Source organism: Vigna unguiculata, chromosome 4 (assembly GCF_004118075.2).
Source record: "Vigna unguiculata cultivar IT97K-499-35 chromosome 4, ASM411807v1, whole genome shotgun sequence".
In the NCBI taxonomy this organism is placed as follows: domain Eukaryota; kingdom Viridiplantae; phylum Streptophyta; class Magnoliopsida; order Fabales; family Fabaceae; genus Vigna; species Vigna unguiculata.
This window is the reverse complement of record NC_040282.1, coordinates 36,718,693-36,736,236: the sequence shown is the minus strand read 5'-3', so window position 1 is coordinate 36,736,236 and position 17,544 is coordinate 36,718,693. Positions and strand designations below refer to the sequence as shown.

The window sequence follows — 17,544 nt, the reverse complement described above, 5'->3', positions numbered from 1 at the left end:
TCAATGCAAATACCCTATTTAATATGTCATTCCTCTTTAGAAATGGCCATATATACATCATTCACACTTGATTATACCATTCAAGTCATTGTCTCAGTATATCTCAACATTCATAACTTAACCATTCAACCATATTTATGAGCAATGTAAGTAAATGAAGCCAAAGCATATAAAAAGAAGACCAGATTTACATGACAACAGTCCATACAATACTGGTCAGAGGGAGAGAGATGGAAACATATCAATTTAGAAATCTCCAACACAACAGATCATACCAACCAAGCATAAATATGTATAAAATAATTTTACTAGCTTCCTTATAGACAATGTGAGAAATGGATAATGGACAAGATGAATATGAAAATATAAGTTGGGTCCTATGATAAAAGGGTTTGGTAGTCAAAGGATAGTGTAAAATATAGTGGCACTCAAAAATAGAGTTTTTAAGCAAGAGATATAAATCTAGTATTATAGATTATAATATGTATTTAGTAATGTATAAAATTTCCTTATTTTTTGAAAAAAAAAATATTTCTATAGAGGAGATCGAATGTATGCATAAATTCTTGTGCGATATTTTAAATTAATTTATATATCGGTAATGGTTTGATTAATATAATATAAAGATTAATTGGGATGGTATAAGTTGTGGGTAATATGTAGGTTATCATTAAGATTAAATGAGAGTTACTTATAAATTCTTCATCAACTAAAATAATATTTTAATTAATATTTAAAAACATTATTTTTTTAATAGGAGAAAATTCTTAAATAAAGATTTTTTAATGTTAAAAACTTATATTTATAAATTCGTGTTAGAATAATATTTTTTTTATCAGTAAAGAATGTCGTGAACCATTTCCGTAAGCACTTTAAGAAAGACAATTAGAAAAGTCTATTAAAATAAGACGGAGATGATATTTATTTATAAACTCATCCTGAATTAATGTAAGTAAGTGTTATTTTAATGATAAAAGATGGTATATTAGTTCAGCGTTTTAGTGTTAAAAATGTGAATGCCAAAAGACATCAATTACTATATTTAAATGCAAAAACATGTAAATAAATATAAAAGCATCGTATGTGTTTATTAAACATATTGTTAGTTAAGTTAACACGTGAGATTTTGGGCGAGGTTTGAAAGAAATGTTATGTTATTATAAGAGTAAAAGAAAATAACATATAAAATAAAATATTTTTCATTTTATTTTTCTTATTCTTACACATGTAACATATACTTGCATGATGATGTGTCTCAATTTGAAAAAAAAAAATGCTAATTTTAGAATTCATAGCAAATTGATTTGTAAGCCTCGAAAAAACTTTCTTTTACAAAATATAGATATTTTTTTATTCCAAAACAATTGATTTATAAAGATCAAACCTATTTTTTTAAAAATATAAAGAGTTAAATATGTTTTTGTTCCCTTAATTTTCAGTAAATTTTAGAAATAGTTCATTTTGAAACTTTGTATCAACTTAGTCATTCATTTTTTTGAAATACGTGAATTTAGTCATTTTAATCAAATTTTGTTAAGTTTATTTAACATTTCAAACATATTTCATGACAGTATTTGACTTAACATTAAACAAAAAGATGTGTCAAACAGTATAAACAACTCAGATATAATCATGAAATATATACGAAACATCAAATAAATCTAATAAAATTTGATTAAAAGGACTAAATCCACATATTTCAAAAGATAAAAAATTAAATTGGTCCAAAGTTTCGAAATGGACTAATTTCAAAATTTACTTAAAGTTAAGAACCAAAAACATATTTAACCCAAATATAAACTTTAATTTAATTATTCAATTTATAATACAATAAACAAGTCAAATATATAAAGCATATTAAACTGAAACAAAAAAAAATTCCAATAAAAGTAAACCTAAAAAGGAGCTTTATTGCTATGATGTAAAAAGACCCTAATTTTTTTTAAAAAGGAAGGAAGAAATTAGAGAAAGTTGTTTGCATATTTTATTGTTTGTATGGTTGAGAGGATAGTGTTGGTGTGCACGTGTGGTGATCCACTTGCGTTTTGGTGACATATGTGAATGGGTTTTCGTGCATTGCCCTCGTGTGTCTGTGTGTGAATGTGACATTCCAAAAGGCCAAAGCATCTCACTTTTTTATACTCTTTCTTTAAAACCTTGCACACCTTTCACTCCATTCATATTTCAAAATACCTTTTTTTTATTAATCTTTTTAAAATTAAATATATTTCTCATCTTCGTATTATCATAAAAAAATTGTTTGATTCCAAATTCATAGTAAGAAAAACTCTTAAATGATCATCAATTTTAATGATTAAAAATATATATTTGGAAATTAATATTTTAATTAAAGATAAATTTAAGCACTAATTTATTTGACAGTCAAAAATTTAATAAATAATATTAATGACTAATTTAAAAATTAATTCATAATAAAAATTATTTTAATTATTAATTTAAAGATTAATTATAAACTTTTAAAATTATTTTAGTTTTTAATATTTTTTAATATTTAAACTAATTAGTATAGTAATTAATTATTTATTATTACTAAAATTGATGGTTATTCAATAAATATAAATACATGAAAAATTATGAAATAATACAACATTCACCGAGTATAAAAATATGTTCTACATAACTTCCATAATATATAAAGATGAAATATTTAATAATTTATTCAAAGAATAAACACGACTTTTATAATAATTTTAAGAGAAAAAGCGATATTTAAACCTTTTTTAATATTTTAAAGTACTAAAATTAGTGTAGTTTAAATGAAGAGAAACAAAATTCATCATAAAAGTTGGACTCTTTTTTCTGATTTTTACATCATTTATTTTCATATAAAAAAAGTACAACATGAGAGCACGCTCTAATATTGAGACTTTGAAAAGAAACTTGATTAAGACATGTTTGGAAAAGAAAAATAAATTAACAAGAGGGTAATTCAAATTCACTCTTAAAAAAATGTGAATTGTTCAGCACTTGTGTCAACTGGCACAGGATCTTTCTTTTAAAAGATTAGAAAAAAGCAACTTTTACTAACTTGACACCACTTTTTAACCTTGTCTATATATGACATCAAAAGCTTTAATACTTCATAATTGAACCTATAATTATGCATAGATGTGGATGATTAGCTCAAACATACTCAGTTAACCAATAAACCAACAAAAATATTTAAAAAAAAAAAAACCCAAAAGATTGTTCTTTTAAGGTCAATGTCAGAGTGATTCATCTACTTTACATATGAATGGCTCACACAAGGGTTTTTCTCCTTTTTCACATCACTTTCCATAGCTAAGTGGATAAAAGAATTCAAGTTTTTATTTTCTTTATACTATTTCATATACTTGGTCTATATAATTTGCAAGTTTTGATTCTTTCTTTGATTACTGATTTGGACACCCTCTTGAATGTAGATAACTTATTATGAATTACTTTTTATTAATTATTTTAAAGTCGTATCCTTTATAATTTCAAATTAGTAAATGACATAAAAATGTTTTAAATTAATTCTTTGACCTTTCTTATTTCCTTAATGATATATGAATTCTTTTTTCAATGAAACTTTTTTTATGGAAATAATAAACTGTAAAAAAAGCCACTTTCCATAGCTAAGTGGATAAAAGAATTCAAGTTTTTATTTTTTATTTTTTTTATACTATTTCATATACTCGGTCTATATAGTTTGCAAGTTTTTTATTCTTTCTTTGATTACTGATTTGGACACCCTTTTGAATGTAGGTAATTTATCGTGTATTACTTTTTATTAATTCTTTTAAAGTCACGTCCTTTATAATTTCAAATTAGTAAACGATATAAAAATGTTTGAAATTAATTCTTTGACCTTTCTGATTTTTCTTCCATGCAAATTTTTGCAATGAAACTTCTTTTTTTTATGGAAAGAATAAACCGTAAAAAAAGCAACTTTAATGTTTATCACTGTTCTATTTCTTACTCAACTTTTTTCTGAAAAGATGATAATCATATGAGAAAAAAGGACCCCATTATGTTTTTTCATATCTTTTAGGGGAAATGCTAATAGTGAAGGATAAAAAGCATCATTCCAAAGTAGTTTCTTTTTTTTTTGTTAATAGCATTATTCTTCTTCTTTATCTATGATAACCCAATGAGGTTCAATAACATTCCTCACAATGTTACTTTCAAAATCTTTTAAGCATATTTCCATTATTCTCTTTACAAGGGGGTGAAGATGGGGTTGTGGTATATGAAAGTTTTGAAAAATTTGTTTGACTTTATAGATTGAGTTTCAATGATATGAATGGAAGTGAAGAAAGAGAGGGGAAAAAGACACTAACTTTATTCACATAGCTAATTCATAGATTGGTGGGTCCATTGGGAGGTGGAACTACCTGATATTTGACAAGATGCCCCTCTTATGGGGTGGCTTTGTGTGTCCATGGCCCTACCAGTCAAAACCTTAGCCAGCACACCACATGTTGCAATTTATCAAGTAGGTGGTGTGCATCTACACATTTTAATATTTTAAAAAAAAATTGAACATATAGAAGAGGTTTATGTGAACAAGGTTCCTAAAGACTCTCTAGGGTTACCACACATTAAATCATCTTCATCAATGTCTTCTGAACTTATTATATATGAGTTTGCTTCTGATGAGAAACTTCGATTAAAATTTATTCAAAAGAAAAATGAAAATGAAACATTTGGTGTGTGGAGAATTGTTTAAGGGACAATGAGTTTTTTTAAGATTTTTTCATTCAAATAACATATTTGCACTTAAAAATTATCTTGATAGTATATTGTGTATAATATTGATTTTAAGTTTTTTTTTCAAGATAAAATTCGGCTAAATTGTATTATTTTTTATAATTTTTTTAAAATAAAGAGAAAGAAAAATAAAAATTGAGGTTCTCGAAAAGTTAAATTCTGATATGTTTTTTAATCGATTTTTTTTCTCAATCGTACTTGTAATTTGATTTGTTGAAAATCAATTTTTATTTAAAAGATGTTAATTTTTTTTTTCTCAAAACTGATATAAGATGTTTTTACAAGATTGAATATATTTTGCGATGACTTTTACTGTTCATCTTCAACCTCTATATCAAAATGTTTTAGGTTCAAATCCCATACAAAAAGAGATTTTATGTCTGCAAAAATTGAAAGTTCATAATGATAGATGATAATAAATGTTGCAATAATAAACATAATTAGTTTTCTTTATGGTCTTTGCTTTTTACATTGTGTTATGGACTTTCATCTTGATGGACTTGATCTATGTAATTAATCTCTTTGATTAGTTTGTCTAATACTTTGTTAATGTATTTTAACCATTACCTTAATTTAATCACAACTACCACTGTTATTATGTTATGATCGATATGATATCATGTTGTCCGAGTAGATACATATCAAAATAATATCAAATTTGGTAACTAAGATTATCTCGAGTATGTATAGTACATCTGACATATTATTTCTGGTGTAAATTAGATATAAAGTATTTAATCTCTTCACTTTATGAAAATTATATAAAATATCTCTTTGACAAAATAATATTATATTATAATTTATTCTGAGATTTTGTTTATCTCATGAAAAACACTCCATAAATCTTTTGTTGTAGATAATATTTTACATAAATTTCACAAAGTACATAAACTAAATTATAAAATATTTCATTCCTACAATTTATATGGTAAATATTTTTACATGAATTTCATAAATTATAAGGACTAAAAATTTCATAATTTGGTTCACGAACAAAATAATTTTTTCTATAATAATTTGAAAACAAAAAACATATATTTAATTATATAAATATTTGGTAAAACTAAAGATGAATGTGCATTATTTGAGTGAAAAAAATCTCCTTTTGGTGTCCTTTTAAAGGATAAAATGCAGCACTCATGATGGTTGTTTGAAAACAAGTTGTTTTGAAAGCTGGATATGAACTGGGTAGCCTTTTTAATGAAGCCTCCAAAACTATTTAATTAGCACAATCTGACAACTCTGCCATTAATAAAGTTTTTCTTTCTTTTCAAATTTATCTTATGCCCTTAGATCCAACACATTCAATTTATAGATACAATAAAGATGCAAGTACACACAGGTACATCAAATTCAATTTATATATTTATATATAATTACATTTTTGGAATCTTAATTTTGTAAGAAAATGTTGTATGTTACTAAATAAGGAAGACCCCATTGTCCAAAATCATGTTTTTTCATTTTAAATTATAGTATTGATAGAAATAATTTTTTAATTATAGTTCATACTCTCATAGTAAAAGTGAACAAAATTTAATAATGCAGATGATATGAGTATGAAAAAATATATATAAATATTTGTTTTAAAACATATTTATTTATATTATTTTTGCTTTCTATTTTTCATTTATCTTTTGGCCACAAAAGGTTAAAAAAAGGTACAGCTCTTTCAGTTGACTTTAGCTTCCTACAAGAAACCTGTACCATATTTTATAAAATAAAAATAATAAGAAGCCAAATATTTATTGTAAAGTGGTGCCTATGTTACATAACTTGATAAGATAATAAATACAACATTTATTACATCAACTACTAAATTATATTCTCCCTGTTAGAAGTGATTTAGGATTTTTTTTTTTACTCAAACTAAGAAAATTGTTTTTTTTTTTAATTTTAAGACGATTAAATAGTATTATTTGGAAATAAGATAATTTAGTCCTAAGAATCATTGGTGGTCACAGCTTTATTGTGGTGTCTTTGACCTTAGAATAAAATGGAATCCAAAGAGTTTCTAATAATCAATAGCTGTATTCAGATAAGGTTTTGATTTGTTCATATTAGAATGGATGAATGAATGATTGCACAATCATGCAATGTGATCAAATTGAAATATCAGCTTCAAAAGGACCAAATAATTAAATAATAATAATAATTAAGTTGGTTTTCATTTTCAACTCACAATTGAAAATATATGACACAGATTAGTATTGTCTATAAATGTGAGAACTCAGTAAAATTAACAATTTTTAAATGGTAAAAACATGTAAGAGTTTAAATAAATTTAAATTTGATATATTTCTCAAATTTTTACTTTTTATGTTTTGTTTATCTTCCATAAAAAAATTACCTTTATTAAAGGATTGACGCGGTTCTAAGAAAAAAACAATATTTTTTTTTCATGATTTGGACTAATTTTCACATGTTTATTTTCAGCCCAAACTGTGATGTGTGTTGTTGCAAACTTAGGAGTAAAAGAAATGGCCTTTCAAGACCAATCCACAACAAAGTAAAAAAAAAAAACTTAAGGCTATTGCTTCCTGCACCCAAATAACTACTAACTGCACCCTTACAATAAGAGGAAAAGATTAAAAATGTAATCACACTTGCAGAAAGTAAAATGGTTATTTTGAAGGACTGCAGAAAGAAATTAAGGGAGTGCAAGAAGTAAAACCCAAAAATTAAAAAGTGGAAACAATTAAGTTATTTCTTCTTGGAACCAACAATTTGAGATTATTATTTCTAATGAAAAAGCCCAACTATTAAGTAATTTAAAATAAAAGTTATAGTTTTCAGATTAACCATACCATGATAAAAGAGGGTGTTGATGGATATTGTTATGGTGCAAAAGGAAAATACCTTCCAATACTTAAGAATTCTATTTATAGGAAAAAAAATATAAAAAAAAATCTACATAAAATAAAATTAATTTTTGATTAAGTAATTTTTCAATTATATTTATCTAAAAAGTTGTTTTTTTAAACCATATATAAATTTTTTTATGAATTTTTTTATTTTTCATATGAATATATACATATATCTAATATCTCTTAGCAAAATTGCTTATTCTTTTCACCAAAACAAAAGTTTCAGACAGAAACAAGCAAACATGATAGTAAATCAGTAATTAATATTGTAGTTATTACTGTATTATTGGTCTGTTTATTTATTCTATATTTATACCTTTTTATTTTACCCTTGATCCACTATTGTACATGGCATCCAAGTATTGAATTTTTTTTTACTAAAGATATTTCTAATAAATGAGTTATAGATACATTCTTAAGCTTAAAAGATCTAGACATTACAAGAAATTTCCATTATAATGTGATATGAAATATCTTAAATTTAAAAAATTAGGCAATAAAGTAGAAAGTGAACCATAATAATAAAAATTACTCATAATGTTACAAAATTTATCCTTACATTGAATTGTAAATAAAAAGATATAAACATTTTATATAGAACTTGCAAAAATATAATGTGATATAGTGAAATGTATATAAAATAAAACCTTATATTACTATCACAAAAGTAATGGATCCAAGCCTGAAACAAAGTACTTATAAAAATAAAAATGGGAGATTTGAAGTGAAGAAATAAAGTGTGAATAGAGTGGGCCAACACATGTGCCCTAAACTGAACTCTCAAGCCCAAGTGAACCCAGACTTCACTTATTGACCCAGACTTCCCACAGATGTTTAATAATATATGGCTAGAGATTGACAATTACTTTTTGCAGCTTATAGTTTCTTCCTGCAGTTCCATGAAAGCATAGGAAAAGTATTATTAATTTAGATTTTTCATTTACGAAATTTGTAACGTCCCAGTGAAAAGCTATTAAAACAAAACATTCCATAGTTGGAAATCTAAAACAAATAATCTACAGTATAAAATATATTAGCCCAGTCCTCCAAAAGATAAAACCATGATAATTTTATATATCTCAAAATACTATATCTCGATTCTAAGATAAAACTTCTCACCACATTAGAACCTAATCAATTCTAACATCTTTTTTAGCTGCCTCATCATCTCTCAAAGGAAATTCTAAACTTGTACCATCTTCTTACACTCAATAAGGTGATCGTTACAAAAGAAATAAGACAAGCAACATAAAACAACAAGATACACACGAGAGTAAGTTAATTTATAAAAGAAATAATCATATAACAGTTAAATTAATTACATTAGCAAAATAGCATATTTCAAACATTTATAAAATACCAACATACAATTACAGACTCTCTAGACTCAATTATCCGTATCTAGACATTGATGTATGATTCTTGATGTGTTTTTCACTTGTGGTAATAAAGAATACTGTTCAACTAAAGAAAAGTTAAATACAAAGCTAAAAAAGATTGGACATCAAAGGAGACCGAAATTTTGACTTATTTGAAAGAAGAATCTATTGGATTAAACTCAGAGTTATTCGAGGTGAACACAACATCACTCCCTCTAATCGTGAAGAATAAATAATTTGAGTGAGAAACTAAAGGAAAAAGACAAAGATAGAGAGAATAATGTGTTTTCAGGAAAAAGGTTTTTTGTGCCTTTAAATACAAAATTGTTGTTTTTGGTTCATTTAAATAAATGTTTTATATTCTAAAAAGGAATTTTTCATAAACACATTATATAATTTAAAATATATTTTAGTCTTGAAATATATTTAAAATTATACAATTTAAAAATATATTGTAAATGACTTAATTTCTAATATATGTTGAAATCCATAATATATTATGTAACATCTCATTTAATAGCTTTTAAACTACTAAATAAAGCATTATATAGTGATAACCCAAAGTAGATAGCATGAAAGTTAAGTATAACCTTATACAGTCATCCAAAACTCAAAAATGACAATACTATATGTACAAGACATTTAGAAGAAAGGGAAGGTAAATTCTAGCCACTTACTACAAAACACACCTATCTACAATACCTCTGGATACTACTGCTCAGTCCTACTATCAACACCACGCGAAAACTCTCCACCTGCAGCCTCCTATGCTCACACATTTAAGTGATCATTGTAAAGAATAAAACAAAGGGTAGACAAACATAAAACGCGTAGGGTAAGCTAATAATGATTTAAAGAAGGTTACATTAGAGTGAGAGCATAATAACAATCAATTATCACAATTCACACAGGAACATTCCAATACTCTCACGTCATTCAACTCTAGACTCAATTATCCGGATATTAACATAGGACCTCTTGGTGGCTTACATCGATGTACGATTTCCAAACTCTATAGAGTTTGGCCTCAAGGAGTTATCACCCAATCATCATACCAGGTAAGTCTCCTTCGCGTCGCGCCAAAGACTTGATCGAGTCCGCTAAGACCTCCTGCTACTCCTCACGACATAACTCATTATATTCTATATGAGCCTTAATGGTTATCGGAGCGTCAGGATACCAACCAAAATTGAGTCCTTATGTCTTTGCATACCCTACCTCATCCACACTTAGAATTTCTCCACGAAATTCCTTCATAATTCACATACAACAGGTCCATATTCACCTAATCTCAGTCAAAGCATACCAAGACAGTCAAAATAATTCATTTCAGATCAATTAATGCAACGAAACACATCAAAACAGCAAACACATGAAATCTGGCAGCTTAGCGTTCAACCTCACATCCAACGCTCAGCCTCAACATTAAAGTTTTGTTCCAAACTTGCAGGGTCCCAACGCTGGGGCACTGCTCGGCTGGCGCTCAGCCTCATTCTTCTCGCATTTTTCAACGCTAGGCATCGCTGGGCTAGCGCTCAACGTCGATCCTCTCGCATTTTTCAATGCTCAGCCTCACACCAGAAAACAACACAGATTCTGGTTTTCGTTGGGAGATGTTTCACTTGATTTCATGACCCAAATTGGCACCTCCATGGTAGTGTTGTCTAGTTTACAAAATGGTTTTCAAGCAAAGTGAGATGATACCAATTAGAGCCATGATTCAAGTGTTCATTTTCCAATTCAACCTCAATTCACACAATGCAATCACAATTTCACTTATACCAAACATCAAACAATTCACATTGCATCACACTTCAAACAATCAATTCTGATTACACACAATTATATTCATTGTATCCTCTAATTAAATTCAATTATCAGCTTCCCTTACCTGATTGATTTGTGCAACTACAGCAAAAACCTAAAACCCCCTTCTCATTGCCGATGCTCACAAATCAACCTAAAATTATCAGAAACACGATCAAAAAACATCATTAGAGCCACTGATCGATATGCGATACATATTACATCACATGCAAGGTTTTCAAGAAAAGACCAAGAGCAAAATTATAACTTACTCAATTCAAGGTTCTGATTGGACAGACTTGAAGATCTCGTCGTAGTGATCACTCTGTCGGTCTCTGATTTCAAAAAGGATGAGAGAAAAATGAGATATTTTAAAAAGAAGTCAGAGAGAATTTAGAGAACGGAGTTTTAGAGAGTTAGTGTTTTCTAAATAATAAAATCCTTTTATGAAATTTTTATTTATATATAAGCAATTTATTATTAAAATAATAATAATAATAATAGGATCTCATTATTTTAAATAGAGTCATTGTTTTAATGTGATTTTCTAGGTTCTCATATATTATATATTTTTTATTTATTCAACTTAGGATGTATATTTATATAAAATATATTTTAGATTATATAAGTTTTAAATAAATTGTAAATTTAAAATATTTTTAAATTATACAATAAAAGAATTAGATTACAAAATTTTGAATTGTATAATTCATAAACATATTTTGAATTATATAATTCAAAAATATATTTTCATATTCGAAATATACTTTCAAATATACAATCATATCATAAATATATTTTTGAATTATGTCATTCATAACATAATTTTAAATTATAAACTTTCAAATCAGTAATAAATTTTAAAATTATATAGTACAATTAAAAAAACAACGTGTGTCAACTACCAAGACAAGGACATGTTTGACACATCCAAGGTCACTGAACTACACATTCCGTGATGAAAATATGACATAACATCTTCTTAGACGATAAACCCTTCACTTGGCTCCACCACTTTAAAAGCACAAATATTTTATTGATAAATCCCTGAGAAAAGAATATTCTCCTTTTCTTTTTCTAATTAATATTTAATTATTTTTCACTCTTTTTTTTTCTATCTTATCTCTTTCTTTTTCTTTTCATGGACAAACACATGAATACCGATATTTTTACCCCACACATTTTTTTATTATTATTTAATACTATTCCTTATTTTATTCACTTTTTCTTTCTTTTAAAAATACAAAAATTTAATTTTTTTTTCAAGATTATTTTACCAAAATTGTGAAAGAAATTTTTTTCACAATAAATTTATTTTCTTTATTTACATTATATTAAACTTATTTGTTATTCAATCTCACACTACTTCTTATTCATTACAGTTGTCACTCCAACACTCCAAATCTTTGCCACATCACAACCATCACTCCACCATGGTCAACCCATCCCCACCAAATGTGATCCATGCAACTCACTACAAACCATTGTTCCTTCAATAAATGAGTATAGGGATTTTTTTTTTTTTTTTGCCTATTTTAGGTTTTCAAAATTCATATACTAAGTTTTACATGAATGAGGCAAAACTATCCTTCAAATCGATTAAAGACAGTGAATGTAGTAATATCCATCTTATATATAATTTTATAAAGTTAAATTAGACATTAACATAGTAACAAAGTTTTTTATTAAATTCATGTTAAATCACCTCCAAATATCAAATATCTAATATGTTTAGGATGATCAATCCACAATTTGAAAGTCCAAATATCCCTATTAAAGAAAAATACGTTTGAAATCGTAATTACAACTAATTAATCTTCATTTTGGATAAAATGACACCAAGTTTTGTTTGCCCTAAAACAGAGAACTAGAGTACTAGACCCTATACACGTGCCTATATTAATAACTATAATTGCTTTGAACTTTCAATCTATCTAAATGTGTGGCTAATTATTGCTTACCTACTAGGTTTTAATTCACAATTCCCTCTATACTTTCTCAATATTTTAATCCCCTTTTTTTTTATTTACATTTTTATACCTTATATTCACATGTTCCTTACAGTTGCCATGAAAACACACCTATATTTGCTTTCCTTTTGTTTGTTGCTTTTATAGCATTAAAATTTCTAAATAAATAAATAAAAAATATTAAAACACGATCTTCTGTAGCTTTTGGTTTATCAAAATCTAAAACATCATTTCATTTTATATTGCTAAAATTAAAAAAACTCCCACAATAATTCCTTTCACTTGTCATGTGACTACACAACATACATAGTTGAAAAGAAACATTAGTAGGTTCAAAATAAATGAAGAGCATAAAACCACAAACTAAAAATACATAAAACCTAGTACAACAACAACCACAACCTTAAATTAAACAGCATTCATGAATATCATCACATCAGAATGCATAATTGGACATTTAAGTCGCCCCTTCAATAATCTCTGAGTAGAAGAACTACTTCAAAAGTTGTTCATTCTATCCATTTTCTCTTGCAATTTTTTATGCTTCCAAAAGAAAACCCTTATCTTTCTCCAACCTCGCCATAGCCTCAGGCTCCAAGGTTAGTTCCACATCAATGCTCCTTCCTCCATTCTTCCCCGGATACAAATAAATCATCCCATCAAACTTGTTATTAGTTCCACTCCTCACATTTTCTGCCTTACCCCACCCAAAATCAATGTCATAAACCTTAAACCTAGGTGAGCTTCCAACAGCCACACAATTCACCCCAGCATCTTTGAATTGGAAAATTTTGGGTGCACTCTCCCACTCCTTGTTACGACCATCGATCGCTTTCGCGTTGTGGTCTTCAATGGCCTTTTGAACCAGTGAAGCACCGAATTGCGGCGGATGGGCCGATAAAAGTCCAGCCGCCGTAACGGTGAATATAGCCTGAATTAGGTTTCCGAAATAATTATCCGGCATTGGCGGGTCGACCCGCTTCCGGCAGTCCGCAAAAACAGTGAACACGGTGTAGTCCTCCGGCTTCAGGTTACGTGCATGGCTTACATGGCGCCAGATATGGGAGGAAAGAGCCTGAAATGTTGAGAACGGTTTTGAGCCGTCCGATGGAGGGTTCTCGTTGACCGTTGACTTGATCTTGTCGATCTTTGACTCGGAGAATTTGAATATCCTTTCCCTGAGAGTTGGAGTGGGCTTTGCATCGCCGTTGGAAGTTGGATGGCCGTTGGGCTCCGGCAGGGAGAGGTCCAGCTTCACTTTCGTGTTCCGGGCCTTGGTCCGGTCCAGGAACGGTGGTGCTGACGTGGAAGGTGACCCGTTGCAAATCTCGGCCCAGGATGTCATGAATTGCCACGTGGCAGTCCCATCCAACACAGCGTGGTTAAATGCTAGGCCCATTGCAAGCCCATCTTTCAGCTTCGTTAACTATGGATAAAAATAAAACCCGAAATGAAAATAAAAGTCGGAAAATATTTTATATATATATATATATATATTATATTGCATTGAGAGTAAATGTGATAGGTGATGAGTGGGTTGCACTATGATGGCAATTTAACACACACCATTGTCAAATAAATTGTTCACCTACACTTATGGATAATGATGAAACTTATTATTTATCAAAAGATATTTAATTTCAACTGTTATATTGATTTTAGTTTAATTATGTAGTTAGTCATATTAATTAGAATGTACAATGGATGGTTTTATAAGACTCTAAGGTTTAATTCTACTTTTAAGTAGGGTCTACAATGTCACATGGCACTTTCAAGAGACATTATTGTAGGTCTCACAAGTTTTTTTTTTTTTTTTTCAAAAATGAAACTGTGTAAGATCCATATATTTTTTAATCTTTTTATTTTCAGTATTTTGTATATAGAAGACTCAAATTTAAAACTTCAATCATGTTTCATGAGAATGTTCCAATAATTTTCTTTGATTAGACTTAAAAAACTCCAAAGCATATATTTATTAAAACAGTATAGTGTGTATATATATATATATATATATATATATATATATATATATATATATATATATATATATATATCACATGCCAATTCCGCATAAACTCTATCTTCATTTTAGCAACACCCAAGCGAAGTTTTGAGTTAAATCAATTCATTATTATAGTAAAGATATGAATTGAAATGTGATGTTTTTTCAAAAAATTATTACTAGAATATGAACTCATATCAGAAATTTAGCAATTAAATGATGCATTTTTCTGGTGGACAGAAATTTAGTGCTCAACCGTTAATAGTTATTGTCATTGACAAAATGAGACACGAAAAATGGTTGTAGTGGTTTGATGTTTTTCATCAATATTCTTTGGTCAAAAGCAGAAAGTAATGTTTAATTCACGCAACTTCTAACCTCTTATAAAAGAACTAATTCAAAGTGTGGATCTGATCAAATATAGCAGAAAACAAAATCCATCAATTCACCCAATGCCATTCTTCTAATTTCAAAACTTCTATATATACCTACATGCTTTGATTCAAATTGAAGCTACAAAATGTTCCACTTAATAATTATAACCTTCTCTTGAAAAATTAGGAGAAAATAAACAAAGAAAAAGGGTAAGAAAAACATAGCGAAAAACCTATCTTAAATTAGATCCGATAATAAACAAGTCTATGACCATTTGACAACTCCTTTAAAGATAAAATAATCTTAATAAAAATTAATTTTTATATTTAAAAAAAAGAAAAAGTAAATAATAATAAAAGATAATGTCAAATAATAGTAAAAGAAAAAATATGTTCTCAAAATATCGATGTCCTTTATAGAAAAGTATAAGTCTATGACTCTAGGTATTCGGATACATGTTACTCTAACAAGATCAAAATGATTAGGAAACGAAGAAAGTGAATGAAATTACCTGAACTGCTAGCAAGGGTCGATGCATGCCTTCCAAGTTCAGGATACCTGTGTAAGGTATGAGTTCTTTGAGATTGCTGGAACTTTCAGCCACAGTTAGTTGATCCACAGCGATCTCATCAGCAACAGCTTCAACAACCTCAACACCAAGCATGTCATCATCATACTCAACCCTGAACACACCCTCTTCATCTTTCCCTAACTTTCCAGCCAGTTGGTGGAACTCTTTGAGAACCACACCAAGGCCAAGCTTGAGCTTCTGCACCATGCCATCAAAGTCTTCTCCTTTGTAGAAGAGAAGCTTCTGGTTGTAGTAGAAGGCCAGGTAGGGAAGATCAAAAGTCACCAATTGGTACTCTTTTCTCCCAATCTTCTCCTCAGGTTGCACATGGCTCTTGTTGGTGATTTTCAGGTTCAGAGACTCCTCCTTCTTCACCACCTCACCTGCCATTTTTTTCTTTTTCCTTTTTCTGAAGAAAAACTATTTGGTGGAAGAAAGTGTGAATTGATGTGTGAGAGCAGTGTTGTGAGTTCAGATGATTATTAATACAGAGAGCAGTGTTGTTGGGAAGCATTTATGGAATTCATGAGAGCGGTTGTGACCAATTAATGATGCTTATTGGGTTAGAAGATTGGTAGCATGTAATTATAGATGCAGAAATGTTTGGTAACATACTTAAAACATTTCTATTTTCTTACCTTTTGCTTAATATTATTCTAAATAATTCACAACACTTAATTAAGAGTTCCTTAATTTATATATATGCTTATGTTGGATCAAGATATACAAATTTTCATTTTATGTTATTTATCATTCAATGCTGTGCTTATTGAAAATTTATTAATGAGAGTTTAGTTTCTTAAATTAAGCACTTAGGTTTCTTTTCGAAAGAAACTTTACCATTTAGTTTAAGATTCTGATAAATAAAGATACTGCTAAAAATATTTAATGCTTTTTATATTTAAAAATGAAAAGTTAGTGAATTTTGTTTTGATCGGCGTGGAGAAAATATTGAACTTGCATTGTCAATAAAGATATATATGTTAATATTTCTATCTAAATATTTTAACGTGCATTGTGATTAATATTTGAAATGAATTTTTCTTGAAGTATTTACATTTTGTTTTATTATGAATAATTTAAATGATAATATATGGTTATTTTTAAATGTGGTTATTTTCTTAAGAAGTTATTGAAATACAATTTATAGATAAAGAAGACGCCGAAATGTGTGGTTAAGGACCGTAGCATATTTATTTTTTGAATTGAGAAATAAATTGTATTTTAAATAAATTTCTATGAAAAATTAAAGTAAATAGCATGCATATATATTTACATTAAAATAAAATATATAAAATAAAATTTTATTTAAAATAATGATGATTTTTGTCATAAATAAATATTTCTTTATTTAAAAAATAATTTAATTAATAATTTGATTTCTAAATTTAGGTTTTTTATTTATTTTGATCTATATTTATTTTTTAGAGTTCCCTTGTTAAATAAAGTTTATGTCGTTTTGATGTTAAATTGAAGTTAGACTACTTCTTCCTACACTACCCTTTTTATTCCTGCACCCAATAAATTCTATTATCCCCATTTTATCCTTGCTAAATTGATAATAAAAACAAAATTTTTAATTGCACGTCTCCTATCTCTATCCTCTCTTCCTTCACCCTTCACGTTCATCTTCGTTCTTTGTTTTGATTCTTCACTCTTCCTTAATTTCCTTTGAAGGCAACAACTTCTAGATCGATCAAATAAGTATGTGTATTTGTTTTTTCATTTATAGGTCGGGACGGTGATGTTTGGGTTGGAATGATATCTATTTATTGATTTTTTGAATGTATTCCACGTTATGCAATTCAAAATATATTTC

General features: G+C 27.9%; 1 protein-coding gene across 1 annotated transcript; it reads right to left on the bottom strand.

The window, feature by feature from the left end:
* Nucleotides 1-12,985: 12,985 nt before the first annotated feature.
* Nucleotides 12,986-16,281, bottom strand: LOC114180415 (BAHD acyltransferase DCR). The gene is made up of 2 exons (XM_028066734.1): nt 15,666-16,281; nt 12,986-14,203 (listed from the first exon to the last, which is right to left on the bottom strand). The coding sequence occupies exons 1-2, from the start codon at nt 16,113-16,115 to the stop codon at nt 13,316-13,318; spliced, it is 1,338 nt and encodes a 445-aa protein (XP_027922535.1). The 5' UTR covers nt 16,116-16,281; the 3' UTR covers nt 12,986-13,315.
* Nucleotides 16,282-17,544: the final 1,263 nt, after the last annotated feature.